A 23034-nucleotide genomic window follows, 5' to 3' on the forward strand; every position below is an offset into this window, starting at 1 on the left:
TCGCTCCAGCTGTGGCACCACGCAACGGAAGAAAATATCCAAGTCGTCATGGAACATTTGTAGTGTGTAAGGAAAACAAAGCACAAAAATAAAAGTATACATGAAGAAGACACAAAAAAATAATATACTGTACTATATCTAACACGACTGAGCGCAGGGAAAATGGAGTCCCCCCCCCCCCCCTTTTTTTCCTTTATTGTAATTTTAAACACCTATACAGGCGGGCTGTCAGCAGCATAGTACGCTGCTCTTCAGCCTTAAGTGGAACAATAAACAGGACAGAGAGGTGATATATACAATACAAAAAACGGCGGGCAAAAAATGGAGATACAAAAAAAAACAATAAACAAGAAGCCGTTCAAGTTGGATGAAAAAAAACACTAACACTTGGAGACACGGCGCACAAAACACGGAGAACGGCGACGGCACATGTGAACAGTTGAGTTGGAACTGCACGAAACACAAAACGATGCACACACACTAAACACTGAGGGCGATGATCTCCGGCGCGCGAATGTTCACTGAGCGTGTACGAGTCCGAGGACCTGCCAAGAGAGGAGGAAGGGGAAATGGGAGAGGAGAGAGCAGAGATGCCATGGGCAAAGGAGTGAGGGGCTGGGAGGAAGGGGGAGGGGAAGCCCTGCGGAGTGGGTAGGAGGGAGGGGGGAAAGGAAAGAGAAGGGAAGGGAAAGGGAATATACGAGTCCCTCTCTCCCCCCCCCCCCCCCCGGCCTTCATTATCGCCGTCACAACCACAGATAAACCTTTATACACAAGAAAACGCCGATGCACACTGATATCAACGGTTTGTCACGTTACGTCACTTCATCGTAAATATTATAGTAGGATCCATTTTTCCAAAATTATACAGCTCAGGATTAGGAACCAATAAAAACAAAGAATGAAACAAGGGAATAAAGTAAAGAAATAAAACAAAGGATTGTTATGTTACTACAACACACAAACTATCACTCTGCCTCTCAGGTGAATATACATGCTTGAGAAAATGTTCTAATCGAAAAGATAATTTACTCACAAATATTTCAAAGTTCATGTAAATTGTAATAACAGTTTTTGCTCGCTATCAGGAGAGGTCGTCGAAGACTCAATTTGACTTCGTATATCGATATATTTATATGTAAATTTGTATTCATCTCTGTATTTCAAGCTCTGTGATTTTTACGAATTATACACTGAGACTTGTACAGGATTAAATATGTGGTATTGTGCGTTGGATGTAATAACTGCGTGATATTTACAATAAAAAAAGACTTAATCCGTCTTACGTTTTAGAAATATGGCGTATAACTACGCAGCTGTTGGAAACCCTCCGCTTCCTCCCGGAGCACTCAGTGAGTTGATAGTATTTGTTTCGCTGCCTCTTGTACTGACGTTTTATAAGGCAGCTGTGTTAGATGCTTCTCACATGATTTGCGCAAATAGTTAGGGCAGACGTTAGTTTTGGTGTCATAGTCTACGGTAACGAACGCTGCTGCATATTAAGATCGTTAAAATCGGCTGTCAACCAAAAAGAAAAGGGGCCCTCGTTCGATTTCGTACCGGGTTGGAGATTTTCTGTGGGCGGAGAGTGGGAATTGTGTTGTACTTACTTTCATGTAGTTATAATTTTCATTGCAGTATTGGGATGGCAGCATGGGAACGTCGGAAATGCCAGCAACTTAAACAATTACTTCATTCGGAATAAGACCCTGTTGATTTTTAGCTCATGATTTGAATGTCAGCGTGCGTTTCAGATTTATAATTTGTAGCACATTCAAGCCAAAACGAATGTATTCCATTTATCAGTCCATAATGCAATGATATGAAGAATAGTGCTTGAAATGCAAATCTGTGGAGTTAATAGCAAATGTCATCAAGATTTTGAATAGAATGTAAGCAGTGTGACACCACAAACCTTACTCTTTGGGTTTAATGAATTTGCAGTTCAGTTAGTAGTAAATGAGTTTTGTTACATGCATTTATCAGTGTGTGTGTCATTTTAGTAGTATCTAATGTTCTTATTTGAAAGACATGCATGTGTGTACATGATTCAAACGAATCTAGATCAGATTGTAAAATAACTTTGCTGTTGTTCATGACACTGAACGTGGAGTGTTAAATTTATACCATTCTTCCTTTTCCTTCTCCCATTCAGTCTAGTGTACTTTCTTACCATTTAATGTGTTGTATAATTTGATGTCATATGATTCAGAAGGCATACCACATTTCTGGTGAAATTCTGCCCTACATGTTTATGTACAAGATCCACAGGCATTTGCATTCAAGTTCATGCCATGTACTGTAACTTCGTGAAAGAATTTGGTCCTGCACTGTAGCTGGCTTCTGACCAAACAGAAGCTACTCAGACCACGTGCTACTTTTAAGTCACTACTTATAACCACTATGACTTGTCTCGAAGGTGGATTTCAAAGGTGACTAAGATCATTTGCACTAATTTTAGAGCTAACAGCAGAATGTGTTGCTATATGGAGCCAGGGATTAATATGCAAGTTCCTTCATAATTTTCCTTGTTGTGTGATGCTTGGAAATCTGCTTAACAATGGAATGTTTCAAGTGATTATTGGAAATACATGGAGGAAACACATGAAATTGAATAATGGCCTTCATCAAGGCTGCACCTTAGCTCGTCTGCTCTTCATCGTGTATATTGCTGGTTTGTATGCAATGACATCTTTGAGTTGGATGTGCTGCAGGTTGGGTGCTAGTTACATAGCATAAAGAAATTAAGAAAATGAATGCTCCAACAAATGTTTTGGTTACAGTGGGTAAGTATTTCCGTATATGGAGGCTCCAGCTCAGTTCAGCTGAGATGGTTTCATGCTTTCACCTGTACAATAAACTTGCAATTATGAACTTAGAATTCTTTTCAACAATGACACCTTAACACATAATACAACTCCTAAGTATCTAGGTGTTCCCTTTAAAACAGAATGTTAAACTATATGAAACACCTGAAAAAGAAACATCAAAATCTGTTCAAGGCGTAATACCATAGACAAGCTATGTGACATCACATGGGGCTCCTTGGCATCTACATTATGGACAGCAGCATTAGGTCTGGTTTATTCTGTAGCAGATACTGCTGCCCCACCTGGCTTAACAGCCCCAACACCAAAAAGAATACACATCAAACTAGATCATACAATCAAAGTGATTTTGGGCGCATTGTAGGTACCAGTCCTTTGTTATACACCTCCAACACAACCGTGAAGACGAAAATTATTAACTAGAGACTTTACAAAAATTCGGTCAACAACTTCCTTTTCATTCATTCTCTGACAACATAAATACTAAACATTTCTGCTTTAGTAAATCACCATTTGTAGGTGCTATACACTTAGAGAAGAAGAACTTTGATACTGTGCAGTGCTGGAAGAAAGCCTGGCTTTGACTTTCCAACAAAATCCTGATGTAATTCTAAACAGAATTGGAACCAACTATGGAAAATGTGTGTACTTGTGTGGGTGGAAACTAAACATGTCTCCAAAGGGTGACTGAAGCAGAAAGGCGAGCAATCCAGTATAAAATGCAGACATAATTCCTGTGAGTCTACATGTGATTATTTGAAGATGTCTTGAACAAGGCTGTTAGTTCAGTTACCTTTATTTACAATCTTTTGCAGAATGGTGCCAGTTATAGGTGCATACTGACCCAAACATTTTGTGGTACATGTCATCCTGCTCTTATTTCTATAAAGCAGAAACATTCTCAGTAGTGACAAAGGGAATAATTTAATCTACATGCACCGCGTGAGTAACGATAGTGTGACGATCTACCGTCTGTCTCTGAGGAAGAAATATGTTGCAGATTTGCTCACCACTTTTATGTAATCCTCTTGTGATATATCATGATATTTACTGGTATGGGGAAACTGATAAGAGTTGCATTTAAAAAGTGGCTTGTCCGCTTTAAACATATTGCAAAATTTTGCTAGTACGCTTTGTATAGATTGTTAATTTTAACATGCATAGGAATGATATATGCCTAATTGAATATATGCGTGGTGTAGCAGAACATTTAACAGTATCATTAAAGTAACATTTACAGTTTTGTCATGTAGATTTCTGTTTTATTGCAGCAAAAAGGTGTACTTATTTCCATAATGAATTTTCACTCTGCAGCAGAGGGTGCACTGATTTGAAACTTCTTGGCAGATTAAAACTACATATTATTCAAGTGCTTTGTGCTGCAGGTCTTGTTCTAATAGACTTGATGCTGTTAATGTTTGTACAGACCCAGCACCTCCACCGCCTCCAATGACTCCAATGCAGATGGGTATGATGGCATCCCAACAACATATGCCAATGGCTGCAGGACACCTTATGACTGCACAGGGTTACCTGGTGCAGGGACAGCACACACCACCTGCTCATCACCAGCAGCAGATGCATGTGCAAATTCAGATGCAACATGGGATGCTGAATCCTGCCATGAATGATGCCCCTCTTGAATTTAATATGAACAAGAACAAACCACCAATGCCTGTAGCAGGTTTGTATCTTTGTGTGTCACTGTACCAGTAGCTTTCATCCTTTTACACATCTTGTTTTGTAGATGCCATTGTGAATGAGAATCCTAAAGAATGTAGTGGAAGTCAAATAGATTAGCAGGTAAAAGTTTTACTATAAAGTCCCTCTATAACATAACCACTGTAGAGATCTCTAGTTTTCCAACCGCTGCAAAAGTCAGTGAAATATTTGGGTTAAAAGATGCTGTTTTATAATTCGTGCTGGTAGATATTTAATTTGTATGCAGCTACATCTGAAAATATACTTGGCCACATTAAAACAAGTCTAAGTTTGTAAAAAGTTGAACTATTAATACAGAGGGGAAAAGAAAAAGAAAACTGATGATCTCTTAGGCATCATTCAGTTCGACTTCAGGAAAGGTACAGACATCAAAGAGGCACTACTGTCCTCGCACTTGATAATGGAAGCAGGACATATGAAAAACTGAGAACTTTCATAGGATTTGTCAACCTAGAAAAAGCATTCAACAATGTAAAATGTTGCAAAATGTTCCAAATTCCCAGCAAAAAAGGTATAAGATGTAGGGAAAGGTGGGTAAAATACAATAGGTACAAGAATCAAAAAGGAGCTGTAACACTGGAAGACCAAGAATGAAGTGCTAGGATGGTGTAAGACAGGGATGCAGTCTTTCTCCCCCTACTGACCAATTGATACAGTCAAGAACAGAATTAAAAGATAGGATCAAGAGTGGGATTAAAATTTGGGGTGAACGTATGTCAAGGATAATATTCACTGGTGACTTGCTATCTAGCAAGGAAGTATTATTATAGGATAAGCTGAATGGAATGAACAACCTGCTGAGCCGATAATAAACTGAAGCAGTGAGGTGTAGCGGAATGGGATTACTAAGAAACTCTCCATCAAAATTGGGGATCACAGATTAGGCATAATGAAGGAATTCTGCTATCTTGGAAGCAAAAAACATATGACATATGAAGCAAGGAGGACATAAAAAGCAAACTAGCTCAGACAAAGAGGGCATTCCTGGCCAATAGAAGTCTGTCTGTATCAAACATAAGCCTTTAGTTGAGTGTCTGTGTCTGAGCACAACACTGTGGGGAAATGAACCATATTGTGGGGAAATCAAAAAAGGAAAAACACGTAAGTGTTTAAGATGTGGATGCAATAGAATAATGTTAAAAATTGAATGGACTGATAAGAAATGAAGAGGGCTCTGAAGAATCAGTGAGGAAAGAAATCAGTGGAAAACACTTAGAAGATGTTCTTGCGAATGTAGTACCCTTATCTGAGTAGTGTACTAAAGTAGTGATTTATGTGCATGTGTTGGAATAACAACTGTCTGTTTATTGACCATGAACTAAGTCAGTACAGCTTTATAGAATGAAGGTGCACATACGAGTACAACTGAAATATTCTTCTGTGAAGATGCATAGTGAGTGTCCAGTACAATGAAGTCCACGATTGTTGGTGGTGGTGACTAGCAGAGAGGTGTCATAGAGGTCCCCCGCAAGGTCGTGAGCTCATGGACAGTTGAGGATCGGGTCCAGTGAAGTGGGGCTTTTCAGAGTGGCTGATGGGAATCCACTAGCTGTGATCTAGCCAAAGATGCAAGACGGCATTGTCTGATGGGTAGCAGAAGCGGCAGGCATTATGGTCCAAAGCGTAGACTCGAGGGTGGCTGGTGGTTGGCCTGGAGCTGAAGTGGCTGTCTAGGATCTGAGCGGTGATCTAAGTACTCGTCACTGGAGTAATACAGGCACAGTGTCATGTGAACATGTGACACTGCAAATGCAAATAGGTGCCTGCGACTGTAGCGCTGTTTACTGCAAAATGCATTCCACATATTGGTGTGACTTGCGCCCCTAGGTGCTGTCGATGGTGCAGGACTCTTGGTAGTAAACATCCTGGCGACTTTTCTGTTAACAGATTCCAAAGGTAAGGCAGTGGCTATATCTGGCCTGCAAAGCATATCTGCGAGTGTGGTGGCTGAATATGCAAGAATATTGTGGTACATACAATGAACACACTGCTGTAAGAGAATTTCTTGTTTCTTCAACTGGTTAGCACTCCCAGTCCTGCATTGTAAATAGTGTTCAAGAAAACAAATTACGCTTACTAAAACAATTTGATAAAATTGAGCCTGAGGATACTTGGGATCATATTACAATAAGAGAATCTTTTGCTTTAGAAAATGCACTTCACAGTCCAGACTTTTTGTTCATTCTAAATTTGATCTATGAAGTTATGGAACATGTTAACATTTTGTATAATACAGTTCAGCTGCAGGGTGCAAATGTCATTACTTTACTCAGTGCATTACACCACTTTGAGTCAGTAGTTTGTGAAATATGAGAGGACATTGAAGGTATCGACTTTCTGAAGAAGATCATTTTGCTTTTTCAAGAAGCACTTACTCTGACAGGAGATGCCAAAGAAATGTGTGAAACTGTGCCCAGCCAACTGAAAGCAAAATTCCAAAACTTTTACATATTTACTAGCTTTGAATTTATTGACACAAGTAAGTTTGCTTCATTCAGAGAAAGTTTCCCAGCCACTTTACTCAGCATGTTTTCATTAAGATGAAATCCATTTACTTGCCATGATAAATTGAACTCTCAGGGATTTATCGCATTGATGAGTTTAAAGGCATTACATCAGTTTGTGATATGTTTGCTTTCCTCGTGGAACATTCGTTCGAAGATTCATTCATTGAAGTGCACAAAACTTTGGAAATTGCACTAACTACATGTGTTTCAATGTCAGAAGCGGAGTGCAGTTTCAAAATTATAATCATCCTCAAGAGTAGTATATGTGAAGACAGGCTGAGCTCATTGGATGCTTCCCCCCCCCCCCCTTCCCCTATGCATAAGGAGAAAATCAGTGGAATTCCAAACTTTTATTTATTTCCAGAATGAGATTTTCACTCTGCAGTGGAGTGTGCGCTGATATGAAACTTCCTGGCAGATTAAAACTGTGTGCCCGACCGAGACTCGAACTCGGGACCTTTGCCTTTCGCGGGCAAGTGCTCTACCAACTGAGCTACCGAAGCACGACTCACGACCGGTACTCACAGCTTTACTTCTGCCAGTACCTTGTCTCCTACCTTCCAAACTTTACAGAAGCTCTCCTGCGAACCTGCAGAACTAGCACTCCTGAAAGAAAGGATATTATTTAATAATAAGGTTTTAGGAGCTGTATTGAATGCATTTATGTGTTTGGTAATATTATAATTTCTGGCAGCTTATTGTAGATTGTTGCACCAGAGTGATAAGCACACTTTTGAGATAGACTTGTACTGGAATAATTTACATTGATATTTCCACTTAACCCACTATGGTACTCGTGCACAGCAGTGTTCTGAATAAGGAAATTCTCTTCATCCTTAATTTTTTTTTTTATTTTTACAAAGTGCACCAATTTTAGGCTATAAATGCAGGGAAGAGGGAGAATATTTAAATCTTTAAACAAAGGCTTATAGGAGCATCTATTGTTCGCAATTTTCAGTTATTCGGATTATTCTCTTTTGCTTCCTGAATGTTGTTAAGACAGTAGGAGAATTTCCCCAAAAGATGACACCATATCTTAATAACAAGTGTCTCTGAGAAATATATACAGTTTTTTCCAGTGACAAGAATTGCATTGTTGGATAGTAGTTTGATTATATATGTTAGTTTAGAGGGTTGAGAATTTATGAAATGTGAATATATTAATTTTTCTGGGACTGAAAGTGTAGAGTAATTGTTGTTTTTGTCTATTAAGACAAGCCTGTTTCTATAGAGCCATTGTGAAACTTAACCTGTGATGACATCTGCAGCAGTGGTGCTTCAGTAAGCAGACTGATATCATCTGCAGATAGTACTGCTCCCACATTCTTTACACACGAGGGTAGATCATTAATACGTGAGGACATCATTCGGGTCGACAGAAGCGTCCGATCCCACGCGTCGGCTTTGACCCATGACGTAAGGGTGTTGTGTGTGACGTCATGACGGTGCGGAGTTTGGTTTGAGTGTGGCTGTCTCCAGTTCTGTTTTATCTTATTTTATTTACTTTTCTGATCTGTTCGTTCTATCTCGTGAGATTTTTTTTTTTTAAATTTAAAAACACTTATTACTTATTTTAATTATCTGATTCCTCCAATTTCTGTTTTAGTTTATTATATTTATCTTTCTGACTGTTCGTTCTATCCCGTGAGATTTTTTTTTTTAAAAAGACAAACACTAATCAGCTACTGAAGCATCTTTATCTTCTGTGGGTTGCACGGGCTACGACCCCTGGGGAGGTGGGTGGGTATTCATGCATGGCTGTTTTCACTTACACGTTGTAGCTACGCAAGGCGTCTAAATTTGTTTATATTTAGTTTGCCCCCCACCCAAAACACCCCATTTCCTGCGCTTATCCCGTTAGTGTCATTAGGCTTCTTGTGGAAAGTGTGTGTGTTTGTTTTTGTTTCCGCCATATTTGTGACGTCATGGGTCAAAGCAGACGGGCGGGATCGGACGCTTCCGTATTTCCCATCATTCTACATCTACATCGTTACTCTGCAATTCACACCTAAGTGTCTGGCAGAGGGTTCATCGAACCATTTTCTTACTATTTCTCTACCATTCCACTCTCGAATGGCGTGTGGGAAAAAGTAACACCTAAATCTTTCCATTCGAGCTCTGATTTCTCTCATTTTATGATGATGATCATTTCTCCCTACGTACGTAGGTGTCAACAAAATATTTTCACATTCGGAAGAGAAAGTTGGTGATCGAAATTTCGTAAATGGATCTCGCTGCAAAGAAAACCATCTTTGTTTCAGTGTCTGCCACCCCAACTCACATATCATATCAGTGACACACTCACCCCTATTGCACGATAACACAAAATGAGCTGTCGTTCTTTGCACTTTTTCAATGTCCTCCGTCAATCCTACCTGGTAAGGATCCCATACCGTGCAATAATAATCCAGCAGAGGACGGACAAGTGTAATGTAGGCTGTTTGTTTAGTGGGTTTGTCGCATCTTCTAAGTGTTCTGCCAATAAAATGCAGTCTTTGTTTCACCTTCCCCACAATATTATCTATGTGGTCTTTCCAATTTAAGTTTCTCGTAATTGTAATTCCTAGGTATTTAGTCAAATTGACAGCCCTTAGATTTGTGCAATTTATCATATACCCAAAATTTATCAGATTTCTTTTGGTACCCATGTGGATGACCTCGCACTTTTCTTTGTTTACTGCCAATTGCCCCTTTTTGCACCATACAGAAATTCTCTCTAGATCATTTCGTAATTGGAATAGATTGTCTGATGATTTTACTAGATCGTAAATTACAGCGTCATCTGCAAACAATCTAAGGGGGCTGCTCAGATTATCACCTAGATTATATTTTATGTAAATCAGGGACAGCAGAGGGCCTATGACACTTCCTTGCGGAATGCCAGATATCACTTCTGTTCTACTCGATGATTTACCGTCTATCACTACAAACAGTGACTTCTCTGAGAGGAAATCACGAATCCAGTCACACAACTGAGGTGATTCTCCATATGCACACATTTGATTAATAGTCACTTGTGAGGAACGGTATCAAAAGCCTTCTGGAAATCTAGGAATATGGAATTGATCTGAGATCCCTTGTCGACAGCACTCATTACTTCATGGTAATAAAGAGCTAGCTGTGTTGCACAAGAACAATATTTTCTGAATCCACCTTGGTTATGTATCAATAAGTCATTTTCTTCAAGGTGATTCATAATGCTCGAGTACAGTATATGCTCCAAAATCCTACTGCAAATTGAGGTCAGTGATGTTGTTGTTCTGAAAGCTCAATGGGAGGTCTTCTGTACCATGTATACCTTGTGTGTAAATAAATGACTTAATTATAATCTGAGGTGTTGGTGAACACTGACTACAGAGGAAATACTTTACTGCTAAAAAATTTTAGGGAAACATAACTTTGGACATCTACCACACACCTTTGAGTAATAATTCAGAATTTAGTATGTTACCAAGTTATACATTTGTTGTTGTTGTTGTTGTGGTCTCAGTCCTGAGACTGGTTTGATGCAGCTCTCCACACTACTCTATCCTGTGCAAGCTTCCTCATCTCCCAGTACTTACTGCAGCCTACATCCTTCTGAATCTGCTTAGTGTATTCATCTCTTGGTCACCTTCTACGATTTTTACCGTCCACGCTGCCCTCCAATACTAAATTGATGATCCCTTGATGCCTCAGAACATGTCCCACCAACCGATCCCTTCTTCTAGTCAAGTTGTGCCACAAACTCCTCTTCACCCTAATCCTATTCAGTACCTCCTCATTAGTTATGTGATCTACCCATCTAATCTTCAGCATTCTTCTGTAGCACCACATTTCGAAAGCTTCTATTCTCTTCTTGTCTAAGCTATTTATCGTCCATGTTTCACTTCCATACATGGCTACACTCCATACATATACTTTCAGAAACGACTTCCTGACACTTAAATCTATACTCAATGTTAACAAATTACTCTTCTTCAGAAACACTTTCCTTGCATTGCCAGTCTACATTTTATATCCTCTCTACTTCGACCATCATCAGTTATTTTGCTCCTCAAATAGCAAAACTCCTTTACTACTTTAAGTGTCTCATTTCCTAATCTAATTCCCTCAGCATCACCCGACTTAATTCGACCACATTCCGTTATCCTCGTTTTGCTTTTGTTGATGTTCATCTTATGTCCTCCTTTCAAGACACTGTCCATTCCACTTAACTGCTCTTCCAAGTCCTTTACTGTCTGACAGAATTACAATGTCATCGGCGAACCTTAAAGTTATTTCTTCTCCATGGATTTTAATACCTACTCCAAATTTTTCTTTTGTTTCCTGTACTCCTTGCTCAATATACAGATTGAACAACATCGGGGAGAGGCTGCAACCCTGTCTCACTCCCTTCCCAACCACTGCCTCCCTTTCATGCCCCTCGACTTTTATAACTGCCATCTGGTTTCTGTTCAAATTGTAAATAGCCTTTCACTCCCTGTATTTTACCCCTGCCACCTTTAGAATTTGAAAGAGAGTATTCCAGTCAACATTGTCAAAAGTCTACAAATGCTAGAAATGTAGGTTTGCCTTTTCTTAATCTAACTTCTAAAATAAGTCGTAGGGTCAGTATTGCCTCATGTGTTCCCATATTTCTACAGAATCCAAACTGATCTTCCCCAAGGTCAGCTTCTACCAGTTTTTCCATTCGTCTGTAAAGAATTCGCGTTAGTATTTTGCAGCCGTGACTTATTAAACTGATAGTTCGGTAATTTTCACATCTGTCAACGCCTGCTTTCTTTGGGATTGGAATTATTATATTCTTCTTGAAGTCTGAGGGTATTTCGCCTGTCTCATACATTTTGCTCACCAGAGGTAGAGTTTTGTCAGGACTGGCTCTCCCGAGGCCATCAGTAGTTCTGATGGAATGTTGTCTACTCCCGGGGCCTTGTTTCGACTCAGGTCTTTCAGAGCTCTGTCAGATTCTTCACGCAGTATCGTATCTCCCATTTCATCTTCATCTACATCCTCTTCCATTTCCATAATATTGTCCTCAAGTACATCGCCCTTGTATAGACCCTCTATATACTCCTTCCACTGTTCTACTTTCCCTTCTTTGCTTAGAACTGGGTTTCCATTTGAGCTCTTGATATTCATACAAGTGGCTCTCTTTTCTCCAAAGGTCCCTTTAATTTTCCTGTAGGCAGTATCTATCTCACCTCTAGTTAGATAAGCCTCTACATCCTTACATTTGTCCTCTAGCCATGCCTGCTCAGCCATTTGCACTTCCTGTTGATCTCATTTTTGAGACGTTTGTATTCCTTTTTGCCTGCTTCATTTACTGCATTTTTATATTTTCTCCTTTCATCAATTAAATTCAATATTTCTTCTGTCACCCAAGGATTTCTACTAGCCCTCGTCTTTTTACCTACTTGATCCTCTGCTGCCTTCACTACTTCATCTCTCAAAGCTACCCATTTTTCTTCTACTGTATTTCTTTCCCCCATTCCTGTCAATTGTTCCCTTATGCTCTCCCTGAAACTCTGTACAACCTCTGGTTCTTTCAGTTTATCCAGGTCCCATCTCCTTAAATTCCCACCTTTTTGCAGTTTCTTCAGTTTTAATCTACAGTTCATAACCAATAGATTGTGGTCGAAATCCACATCTGCCCCTGGAAATGTCTTACAATTTAAAACCTGGTTGCTAAATCTCTGTCTTACCATTATATAATCTACCCGAAACCTGTCAGTATCTCCAGGCTTCTTGCATGTATACAGCCTTCTTTTATGATTCTTGAAGCAAGTGTTAGTTATGATTAAGTTGTGCTCTGTGCAAATTTCCACCAGGCGGCTTCCTCTTTCATTTCTTACCCCCAATCCATATTCACCTACTACGTTTCCTTCTCTCCCTTTTCCTACTACCGAAATCCAGTCACCCGTGACTATTAAATTTTCGTCTCCCTTCACTATCTGAATAATTTCTTTTATTTCATCATACATTTCTTCAATTCCTTCGTCATCTGCAGAGCTAGTTGGCATATAGACTTGTACTACTGTCGTAGGCGTGGGCGTCGTGTCTATCTTGGCCACACCAATGCGTTCGCTGTGCTGTTTGTAGTAGCTTACCTGCATTCCTATTGTTTTATTCATTATTAAACCTACTCCTGCATTACCCCTATTTGATTTTGTATTTATAACCCTGTATTCATCTGACCAGAAGTCTTATCCCTCCTGCCACCGAACTTCACTAATTACCACTATATCTAACTTTAACCTACCCATTTCCCTTTTTAAATTTTCTAATCTACCTGCCCGATTAAGGGATATGACATTCCACGCTCCGATCCGTAGAATGCCAGTTTTCTTTCTCCTGATAACGACGTCCTCCTGAGTAGTCCCCGCTCGGAGATCCGAATGGGGACTATTTTACCTCCGGAATATTTTACCCAAGAGGACGCCATCATCATTTATCCGTACAGTAAAGCTGCATGCCCTTGGGAAAAATTACGGCCGTAGTTTCCCCTTGCTTTCAGCCGTTCGCTGTACCAGCACAGCAAGGCCGTTTTGGTTAGTGTTACAAGGCCAGATCAGTCAATGATCCAGACTGTTGCCCCTGCAACTACTGAAAAGGCTGGTGCCCCTCTTCAGGAACCACACATTTGCCTGGCTTCTCAACCCCTCCGTTGTGGTTGCACCTACGGTACGGCTATCTGTATCGCTGAGGCACGCAAGCCTCCCCACCAACGGCGAGGTCTATGGTTCATGGAGGGGGGGGGGGGGGAGGTGGTCAGTGATATGGGTATGTAATTCAATGGGTTACTCCTATTTCCTTTCTTGAATATTGGTGTGACCTGTGCTACTTTCCAGTCTTTAGGAACAGACCTTTCGTCAAGTGAGCGGTTGTGTTTGATTGCTAAGAAAGCCGCTATTGTGTCTGCATATTCTGAAAGGATCCTGATTGGTATACCATCTGGACTGGAAGACTTGCGTTTTGTAAGTGATTTGAGTTGTTTTGCAACATCTAAGATATCTACTTTTATGTCACTAATGGTAACAGCTGTTCTGAAATATTTACTTCATCTCCTTTCGTGAAGGAATTACGTAAAACTGTATTAAGCAACTCATCGGTAACATTTCCATCACTATCGTGCAGTGACGGTATTGACTGTATTTTGCCACTGGCGTACTTTACATATGACCAGAATCTCCTTGGGTTTTCTACCATATTTTGAGACAATGTTCCATTGTGAAAACTATTAAAAGCATCTCACATTGACGTCCGCAGTAAATTTCGAGCTTCCGTGAAACTTAGCCAGTCTTGGGGATTTTGCGTTTTTCTGAATTTGGCATGCTTTTTTTCGTTGCTTCTGCAACAGTGTTCTGACGTGTTTTGTGTACCATGATGGATCAGTCCCGTCTCTTATTAACTCATGTGGTATGAATCTATTGCTGTCGATACTGTATCTTTGAATTTGAGCCATATCTGGTCTACACTTACATAGTTAGCTTGGATGGAATGGAGACTCACTCTTAGGAAGGCATCAAGCGAATTTTTATCTGTTGTTTTAAATAGATATATTTTGCGTTTATTTTTAGTGATTTTGGTGATATGATTTTAAGCCTCGTTACAATGACCTTGTGTTCACTAATTCCTGTATCCGTCGTGACACACTCTATTAGATCAGGATTATTTGTGGCTAAGAGGTCAAGTGTGTTTTCCCAACCATTTACAATTTGTGTGGGCTCATGAACTAATTGTTCAAAGTAATTCTCAGAGAAAGCATTTAGTACAATTTCGGAAGATGTTTTCTGTCTTCCACCGGCTTTGAACATGTGTTTTCGCCAACAAATTGAGGGTAGATTGAAGTCTCCACCAATTATAACAGTATGGGTGGGGTACTTATTTGTAATGAGATTAAAGTTTTCTTTGAACCATTCAGCTACAATATCATCTGAGTCGGTGGGTCAGTAGAAGGAGCCAGTTATTATTTTGGTATGGCTGTTGAGTATAACCTCTACCCATAGTAATTTACAGGAACTATCTATTTCAACTTCACTACAAGATAAACTACCCACAGACACAAACATACCACTACCTACTTTATTTGATCTATCCTTTCTGAACACGGTTTGCACTGCTGTAAAAATTTTGGCAGAATTGATCTCCGGCTTTAGCAGCTTTCTGTTCCTATAACGATTTCAGCTTCAGTGCATTCTGTCAGCTCTTGAAGCTCTGGCACTTTTCGAAAACACAGCTACGACAATTTACAACTACAATACCGACTGTTGCTTGGTCGATTCTCGTGTTTCTTTTCCCTGTACCCTTTTTGAGAGGAGCCCTTAATGTATACTAGAAGGGGGAAAAATGGTTCTACGACACAACCCTGTGATACGCCATGTGTCAGTGAGGACATAACTGACAGGTAGTTCTGTGTAGTGTTAGCGTATCTATGTTGGACTTCTGTAACCTGAAATTGATTACTTAAGTAGGATTTCAGCCATTCATATGGCATCCCTCACACACTATAACAATCAAGTTTAAGAGAGAGGGGGAGAGAGAGAGAATTGATAACCTATAACATCAAAAGCATTTGTTAAATTTAAGAAAAATATGAAATTTTGGATGAGTGATTGTTTATTGCGCTTAAGATGTAGTTGACAAGATGAAAGGTAGCAGTCTCAGTGAAATATTGTACTCTGAAACCTTACTAGCATATTGATTGTACGCGGGTTGAATGAAAAGTAATGCCTCCACCTTTGTTAACTGGTTTTAAATGGGAGTATTTTAATAAATCAAGCACAGAAATAATCCTTAGGATGTGATCTTTAATTACCAATATTCACTTTTCCACATGATCACCAGCCAGTTGGATACATTTCTGCCAACGATGAAAAAGTTTTCTGAAGCCGTCACGGAAGGAGTCTACACTTTGTTTCTGCAACCACTGTCTCACAGTTCTGTCAACGTATTTGTCAGAAGCATAATGATGTCACAGCAGATTGTCTTTCATTGTCGGGAACAGATGGAAGTCAGATGGTGCTAAATCTGGACTGTATGGAGGATGCCATTCAGTGGTGAGATTCAGTCTCTGAAGTTCTGCTGTGGTGGCATGTGAAGTGTGTGGTTTGGCATTGTCATGCTGCAGGAAAACATTCCCCTTTTTCTTTCGAACCCTTTGTTAGCCTTTCTTTCTGAGTGATATGACGATCATCCTGAATCAATCTGTCAATATTTCGCTTGTGATACTCGGTGGTTGCTGTCACAGGATGTCCAACTCTTTGTTTGTCATGCAGGTCAGATGTTCGTGCCTCAACATCTTTAAACTCGCCCAACGACACACAGTACTCGCATCAACACAATCACCATAAACTGCTTTCATTCTCTGACGAATCTCCTTTGGGGTGACACCTTCTGCTGTCAAGAATTAAATGACTGCACCTTGCTTAAATCGCATTGACCAACCTCCTGCACAGGATTCCATACTTTACGCTGTAACAACACAACCATTCAATGCTGAAGCTTCTCGCCAACTGGAGCTGTAGAGAAGAGGCTATGAAACAAGCCAGTACCTGCCACTTACAAGTGCTGCCAGCTGTTGAAGAGTTGCAAAGGTGGAGGCAATACTTTTCAGTCAACCCTCATATATTATTCTGACTGAAATATTTTGTTAGTTATTCTGACTGATATATTTTGTTAGCCGAGCTAGGAAGAGGTTCTATAATCTTCGAAAAGCCAGATAGCACTGCTAGAGGTCTATAATTTGACATTTCATGAGATTCGCCTTTCTTATAAAGAGGTATGACATTAGCAGTTTTTAGCAGATCTGGAAAAATGTCCTGTCACAGTGAAGAATAGCAAATGTCTGATAATGGTGCAAGAATAAAATTTGTTGACAATGTTATTATATGGTCGTGTATCTCATCAGCACCTGCTGAATTGCTATTTTTTAATGAGCTTATGGTTTTTCATAGCTCATCTTGACCAGTAGGACAGAGGAACACTAAATCACTTTCACTCGTAGCAAAGTATAAATTGAACAGATCTGCATCTAACTTTGGATCCTTAATAAGATTGTCATTATGGGATGGAGCTATGTTCTTACGTGCTTTCATTCTTTCCAGCAAGTTTATGCACAGCTTTACATAATGCATAAGTCTTGTTTGGTGTTTCCCTGATATATCAGTCATTTTTTTCTTACTTTAGCTTCTTATACGACCTGTTTCAGAACTGATTTATATAGTTTGAAATAGCTTAGAAATTTTGGATCACTGTTCATTGAGCAGCAGAGTAGTTGATACGTTTTCCAGTTAGAAGAACAGGCAAGCACAACTATTGTATAAGTAAACTGGCAGTAAGAGACCTCAGTAGTCTACATGGTAGCTAGGTAAAATACACATGAAACTACTCCTGGGCAAGGTTTATTGCTGATTTTCATTCTTTCCTTGGCCATAAGGTGAAAGCCTGGAGGGTCCTCAGTAGTTACTCTCTGGTGCATTCCCAATGGGGAGGAAGTCACTTACATCCTCCCACTGTTATACCATTTTTGTTTTTATGCCACAACCACACCACAGAAACATGTACTTCTAGAATAAATATGAATATCACCAGGAGGAGAGCTGGCAATCTTCAGTTCAGACTCAACCCCACAACCCCATCTCCATACCCCTAAACATACAGTGAAATGAGTCATCACAGCATAACACCTCTTGCTCGTGCCTCCTCCCCCCCCCCCCCCCCCCCCCCACACACACACACACAAAAAACTTGGTGAGCTCACTTGTGTATATACTTTATTATTAGCTACAATTTTAGTGGATTATATTTATAACTGCGTAATTACCATATTTTACTATTTTTCTAGTGTTTTCTTTTAATCAATGTGGTATAAATGAAGGTTATGTAACAAACAGTTCTGTTGTACCTAACAGATAATAGAGAATATTGGGTGCAAGTGCTACTCTGAAATAAAGATGTATGTACAGGAGATGAATTTGTTGTGGGATATATCAAATCAGTCAGAAGACCTATACCCAAGGAAATAAAAAATTACGAACAACCAGCATGAGGGAAGAATGCATTCTCTAACATTAGCAATACTATAAAGGAGGATTGGTTAATTTTGAGCCAATTCAGTGACTAATAGGTTTCAGTTTAAGGGAAATACAAAGAAATGTTACTAAGGAGCAGTAGATACAGGTACACTTATCTGATCACCAAAGACTTGTTAGTTTCAGAGTAAAAGGTTGCCTCGTCTACCAAGAGGGGGAAAGGTTTGCAGAAATGAGACTTATCAGTAATTAATTAGGTATGTTGTCCAGGTAGTACATCAGTGGAACCAGAGCACAGCAGGAAAGTAGAGGAATTAACAATAAAAGGTAGCAACACACACAGGATTTTAAAAAAAGTGAGACAGTGCGCAGCAAGGGGCAGATTGAAAAATGATGATGATGATGATGATGATGATGATGATGATGATGTGGGCACATGTCAGAAAATAGAAACATGTTAAGATAAAAATGAGTATCTACGTGGAGAAGGAAAACAGCAGCATGTGTTGCAGAAGAAGCAACAAGGACAGAAAAGACACTGGAAGTTAAATATATGTAAAAGAGAATTGAGAAGAAAAAAGTAAATAAAATGCAAAATTGACAGTTACATTATACAGGGTTGTGTGGGGAGGGGGGGGGGGGAGGGGGGGGGAGTTGTCAGTGTAGAGAAGTAAACAGAGAAGATAATTATTACATATGTAATTATTGTAATTAGAGAGGAGGGCACAGTGGAAACCAAGTACTGTAATTTTCCAGAAGAAGTTCCATTATGTGAAGTTCTGAGGTACTAATGATGGGAGGAAAATCAAAGTAGCACCTTAGGTAAGATAAGCATCAGTTTCAGTTTTTTTTGAAAGGAGCATGGTCTATGGCAGATGTTATCAGTTCTAAGAATTCAAAAATGATTTTTCCTTAGTGGGATGCTATTTACTTTTGTCTTCTTTTTTTATCCAGATCATGTTATGACCATGTGCAGAGCCTTCTATTCAGTTTTCGGTCATTATTTACGTCTTACTCTGTCACATTCATTCAGATGATTGTACTTGACATTGGCATTCATCTACATGTGTATGAAAAGTGGAAATGGAGAACCTCACATTTGTCAGGAGAATTAAAAAAAAAAGGTGTGTGTCAGTCTGTAAAGAAGTGCTTTATAACCAAATAATTGAGTAAAAATTGAGGAAGTATTCTGATACCACAGAATATGCCGCTCTTCACATCACTGCAAAAAAATCAGACAAATTTGAAAATAAATACTTTATTAAAATGTGCCATACCAGTAAGCTGGCTGGCTCTAAGTGTCAAAAAGAAAGTTTCTGTTCTTTGGGCCTTTAATACTGAGGCACTCTGTATTATTTATGATAATTCAAGTATAGAAATACAGCAGTAGGTTTTTCACTACTAGAACAGGTCAGCAAAAAACATATTTCTCATATGTTTAATTTTTATAACTCCAGAGGGAAGCACTACTTGCCATGGAGGCCATGCACCATCTGCTAATGCATGTTTGAACCACTTTCTCCATAATTTGGCATGTGGATGAAATGTAGGGACATGCAACAAAGTGCTGAGAACACAACAGCACTGAAAATGTGTTTTGTGAAAAAGTGACACTTAGAACATTTTCCATTTTCACTGTTTGTAAAATACACTTTTCAAAAGAATTAGGGAAACACATATCTCAATGTCTGGTATGTTAAATCTGTGGTCTAATTGCTTGGCTTGAGATCTTCACTTTAATGTAGGCAAGAATTAAAAGTGTTCATCATCTATTGACTCTGTTATGCATTACTGTGATAGGTGACCCCTCAGGAGGCAGTGAGTATTGGTGTCCCAGTGTTTTCTAGTGAGGTACACAGATGGCAGTTGTCATTTGTGAACATTGTATTCAACCAAGCACATGCAATGTGCTATCTTAGTGCAGGGCAAGTTGCAAGGCCATTTTGTTTGATCCAAAAAGGATGGAGTTTTGATTGGTTTGCTGCAGATGCCAGTGCCTCTACACATGTGTCATCCACAGATTGTGAGCATGCCACAAGAAGACAGGTCAGTATGCAAGGCCAGTTGGACAAAGCTGCCAGCACAGTACAGTCTCATGTGAAGAATGATACCTGGCCATCTCTGTAATGCGGCGACATATGGATACCACCAGCGCACTGCAAGATATACTTCAAAAGGATTCCTGGACCCACTGTGTCCAATCAGACTGTAATGAACAGGTTACGAGAAAGGATCATACGACCCAGATGTCCTGTTTGAGTACACCGCGTAACATAACATCATCTTCCAGCTCGCTTTCAGTTCTGCTGTTGTCTTTCAACTGGCAACATCGTTACTGGCTAAATGTATTACTCACAGATGAGTTCAGATACCCTCTGGAGCAATGTGATGGCTGTCTTTGTGTGCAGAGGCCCATGGTGAGCAGTACCTGCCAAATGTTGTCCAGGTAGTCGACAAATTTGCTAGGTTCTCTGATGTTATGGGAAGGCTTCAGTGTTCACAGCCATATGGTTCTTGTCGTCGTCCATGGTTGCCTTACCATCAGGCAGTGCATCGAACAGATGCTGTTATGACTGTGTGGTGGCTGCTGCATTCGGGGGCTGCCCTGAATTCTTTGTAATGCCAGGGTTCGTGCAGCAGGTGTCGGCAGGTATTTCTTCCAAAGCTTGGACGTTGAAATAATGGAATGGCCAGCAGTGAATCCCAACCTAAATCTCATTGTGCATTTGTGGGACAAGCTTGACAGCCATGTTTGTGGTCATTCTATTCCACAACACACACTCAAAGAACTGTCATGGGCCCTCATTGAAGAATGGGAACGGATACCACAGAATGATTGTGTATGCTTATAAGGAGCATGCCACATAGGTGTCATGCAGCGATAAATGTTTACAGAGGACATCCACATTATTGAAGCTCTCAGAGGCCCATGACAAGCACCTAGGATGGTGGGATGAATGATTGTTTCCACTTTGTTTTTGACACCTGTTGAATTTTTCAGTTTTTAATGCAAACAATCAAGGATGTAGTGATGTTTCATTGTGTGCTTAATTTGTGAAAGATAAATGTTTAACCTTCAGAGGGGGTTGTACATTTATTTTTCAAAAATTAAGCACTGAAGGTGGCAGGGGTAAAATACAGGGAACGAAAGGCTATTTACAGTTTGTACAGAAACCAGATGGCAGTTATAAGGGTCGAGGGGCATGAAAGGGAAGCAGTGGTTGGGAAGGGAGTGAGACAAGGTTGCAGCCTATCCCTGGTGTTATCCAATCTGTATATTGAACAAGCAGTAAAGGAAACAAAAGAAAAATTCTGATTAGGAATAAAAATCCATGGAGAAGAAATAGAAACTTTTAGGTTCACCGATGACATTGTAATTCTGTCAGAGACAGCAAAGGACCTGGAAGAGCAGTTAAGTGGAATGGACAGTGTCTTGAAAGGAGAATATAAGATGAACATCGACAGAAGCAAAACAAGGATAATGGAAAGTAGTTGAATTAAATCGGGTGATGCTGCTGGAATTAGATTAAGAAATGAGGCACTTAAAGTAGTAAATGAGTTTTGCTATTTGGGGAGCAAAATAACTGATGATGGTCGAAGTAGAGAGGATATAAAATGTAGACTGGCAATGGCAAGGAAAGCGTTTCTGAAGAAGAGAAATTTGTTAACATCGAGTACAGATTTAAGTGTCAGGAAGTCGTTTCTGAAAGTATTTGTATCGAGTGTAGCCATGTATGGAAGTGAAACATGGACAATAAATAGTTTGGACAAGAAGAGAATTGAAGCTTTTGAAATGTGGTGCTACAGAAGAATGCTGAAGATTAGATGGGTAGTCCACATAACACATGAGGAGGCATTGAACAGAATTAGGGAGAAGAGAAATTTGGGCACACCTTGAAGCGAAGAAGGGATCGGTTGGTAGGATATGTTCTGAGGCATCAAGGGATCACCGATTTAGTATTGGAGGGCAGCCTGGATGGTAAAAATCATAGAGGGAGACCAATAAATGAATACACTAAGCAGATTCAGAAGGATGTAGGTTGCAGTAGGTACTGGGAGATGAAGAAGCTTGCACAGGATAGAGTAGCATGGAGAGCTGCATCAAACCAGTCTCTGGACTGAAGACCACAACAATAACAATAACCACAACAACAACAACAAATGTATAACTTGCTAACATACTAAATTCTGAATTATTACTCAAAGGTGTGTGGTAGATGTCCAAAGTTGTCCAAAGTTATGTTTCTCTAAAATTTTTTAGCAGTAGAAATATTTCCTCTGTAGTCAGTGTTCACCAACACTTCAGATTATAATTAAGTCATTTATTTACACACAAGGTATACATGGTACAGAAGACCTCCCATTGAGCTTTCAGTAATGACTGGCAACTTTTATTAAAAGAACATACAAGATTCAGCACTAACAGTATGTGATGGTATCATTCAAGCATGCATAATGTATTGTTCACACCACAGTTACTTTCAGAAGCTACCTCCAGGTTCACGAACAACAGCCCCTAGGCACGTCTCCTTGCTAGCTGTGCTGCATCAGTGGGGAGACTCTGAAAATAATGATATATGGCATCTGAGATGGCAGCTAATCTGCCACATTTATTAAGTAGAAGCAAAGGGTTTGTAACCTTACACGATATCTGTTTGTTCATCACCACAGACCACATCATGATTATTATGCTGGCATTAAAAATGGTTAAGTGTTTGAATATTAGCTGGTGTGTGGATCTTCTCACAGAACCTCTCCACTTGAACATTGGTTTTATAATTCTCAGAGCTCGAGTGATTAGTGGTAGGAGGGTGTGGATTGAATGAAGAGGATCGTAGGGTTCAGACTGGCTAATGTGGCTATAGAGGTTGTAATGAAAAGCAACTCGGGTTGTGGGGGGGGGGGGGAGTAATTTTAATCATTGGGTTACAGTCAGTGTACCTCTATCAAAATAACGAATTGTGA

The 23034-nt window shown here is 39.8% G+C and overlaps 1 protein-coding gene across 1 annotated transcript in view; it reads left to right on the plus strand.

Moving 5' to 3' along the window:
* Positions 1–1169: 1169 nt before the first annotated feature.
* The window catches only part of LOC124788093 (ecto-NOX disulfide-thiol exchanger 2), a 217078-nt gene continuing 195213 nt past the window's right edge, over positions 1170–23034 (plus strand). Inside the window, exons 1-2 of the mRNA XM_047255195.1 lie at positions 1170–1352; positions 4255–4512. Of these exons, the coding sequence (XP_047111151.1) occupies positions 1298–1352; positions 4255–4512 (313 nt within the window). The 5' untranslated portion in view covers positions 1170–1297. The remainder of the gene's footprint in view (positions 1353–4254; positions 4513–23034) is intronic.

The sequence above is a fragment of the Schistocerca piceifrons genome, chromosome 3, assembly GCF_021461385.2.
Source record: "Schistocerca piceifrons isolate TAMUIC-IGC-003096 chromosome 3, iqSchPice1.1, whole genome shotgun sequence".
NCBI lineage: Eukaryota > Metazoa > Arthropoda > Insecta > Orthoptera > Acrididae > Schistocerca > Schistocerca piceifrons.